Here is a 2,222-nt window from a genome sequence, read left to right as displayed (position 1 = left end):
TAATTTTGAAATCTTTGCATTATTAATATGAAAAATATTTTGGTAGCCTTAACACAATGTCACATAATTCAGCTGTAATAAAAGCCAAGAGGAAGGCGATCAGTTTAGATACTAAAATTAAAATTTTAGATTAACTTACAACAGGACAAGGAGCAACGGCTGTAGGAAAGCATTTTGGTATTCATGAAGCTACCATAAGAACGATCAAGAAAAATGAAACTGCGATTAGAAAATCGGTATGTTCTGGAACGAAAATAAGTGCTAAATCATCGTCATACATAAGAGATGTTGTCAAAGAGAAGATGGAAAAAGCTTTGGTAATGTGGATTGAAGATAAATCACAAAAAAGAATACCAGTAGATGGCATTGCTATCATGCAAACTGCATTAAGAATTTATAAACGTATTAAAGAAGTTGAGCCAGGCACTTCATCTCAGTCAAAACAACCCGAATTTTCTGCAAGTACAGGTTTTCTTAAACGACATGCTCTCCATAATGTAAAAATTAAGGGAGAAACTGCGTCTGCAGATGAATTGGCTGCCAAAAAATTTCCTGAAAAACTTAGAAAAATTATTGAAGATGGACGATACACCCCAGATCAAGTTTGGAATGTAGATGAAAGTGGCCTCTTTTGGAAAAAAATGCCGAGCAGAACTTATGTTGCAAAATCGCAGAAAACTGCCGGTGGTTTAAAAGTAGCAAAGGGCCGTGTAACATTGTTGTTTTGTTCCAATGCTTCAGGAGAACGTATGTTAAAACCACTGCTAGTAAATCGTGCTTTAAGACCACGCTCGATGAAAAGTGTAGATTTCAATAAACTGCCAATTCACTGGACCGCAAACAAAAAGGCATGGATGACCAGTGCAATCTTTACAGAATGGTTCCAGAAATACTTCATTTCAGAAGTTAGACTCTACATGAATGCAAAATGTCTAGAATTTAAAGTTCTTTTAATTCTAGACAATGCACCTTGCCATCCGCTCTTGGAGCACCCAAATGTGCAATTTTGCTATCTTCCGCCTAACACCACATCCTTAATACAACCGCTAGACCAAGGGATCATTGCTACTTTTAAAAAGTACTACATAAAACGTTCATTCTAATACGTGGTAGACAAACTAGACCATAATGAGGATTTAACAGTCATTGATATGTGGAAAAAATTTTCTATTATGGACTGCATTAATCAAGTTGGGTTAGCGTTAGCTGACTTAAAGCCATCAACCTTGAACTCATGTTGGAAAAATATTTGGCCAGAATGTGTCCAAAGATCCTGATCCTGTCATCCATAATAACGCTGTTTTTACTGACATCACAACGCTGGCACATACAATTGGTGGAGATGGATTCGATGATCTATCATTTGCCGATATAGAGGAATTATTAGCTGATAAAAGCTTGAGCGAAAATGAAATTATAGGCCTCACCCTTGAGACTCATCAAGACAGAGAACATAGCGATAATGACGAAGAAGATCCTCCCATTTTAAATGCAACTCTAATTAAAGAAGGTCTTGATCTTGCCAGAAAATTAGGTAATCATTTTCAACAACATGATCCTGATGAGGAACGAGCTGCAAAATTTCAATTTACAGGGAAATTTATAAAGGTTTATCACGAAATCAAACACAATCTTTAATGACTGATTTCCTTCTAAAAACTACTGAATTATCAACACAGGAGCCTAGAGATGATAATCCAGAAACAATTTCACAAGATGATGAACAAAATAATTCTAGTGATGGCAGTGATTTTCTAGTCTTACGCAAACGTATGCGTTTATTGTCAGAAAGTGACAATGCATAAAAGTTTTTTATGTTTATATTATTTTTACTTGTTTTATATTAATGAATTTCAGATATTATTTTCTTTTTTCAAAGTATAATTTATTTCTTATAATATATTTAAAGAATTAAAATGTGTAAACACGAAATAAATTCTTTAGTGAACTCTAAAAAGAATTTTTTAGTATTGTTTTCACCTAATTCTCTTTTTACACGAATTTTTTTGGAACGTATCTATCGTGTAAAAAGAGAATTAGGTGTATAGAGAAGTCTCACGGGCTACGAATAGTGTGAACTGTCAAAAATGAAGTGAAAACGCAAAGCCTTTTTCTCCTCGCTCAACTCGACAGCGGGAACTTCTTAACAGAGCTGATTACAGTGAATTATGTACAAGTACATTGGCTCTGTTCAGTTTTTGGTTTCTGTATTAAATCAAATT

General features: G+C 34.3%; 1 protein-coding gene across 1 annotated transcript; it reads left to right on the top strand.

Moving 5' to 3' along the window:
• The first annotated feature begins 302 nt into the window (after window positions 1-302).
• LOC129250656 (jerky protein homolog-like) lies at window positions 303-1,805 on the top strand. The gene is made up of 3 exons (XM_054890259.1): window positions 303-767; window positions 1,258-1,608; window positions 1,680-1,805. Exons 1-3 carry the CDS (start codon window positions 303-305, stop codon window positions 1,803-1,805), a joined length of 942 nt encoding a protein of 313 aa, XP_054746234.1.
• Window positions 1,806-2,222: the final 417 nt, after the last annotated feature.

This window comes from Anastrepha obliqua, chromosome 6 (genome assembly GCF_027943255.1).
Source record: "Anastrepha obliqua isolate idAnaObli1 chromosome 6, idAnaObli1_1.0, whole genome shotgun sequence".
NCBI classification, from domain to species: Eukaryota; Metazoa; Arthropoda; class Insecta; order Diptera; family Tephritidae; genus Anastrepha; species Anastrepha obliqua.
This window is presented reverse-complemented; position numbering and strand designations above follow the sequence as displayed.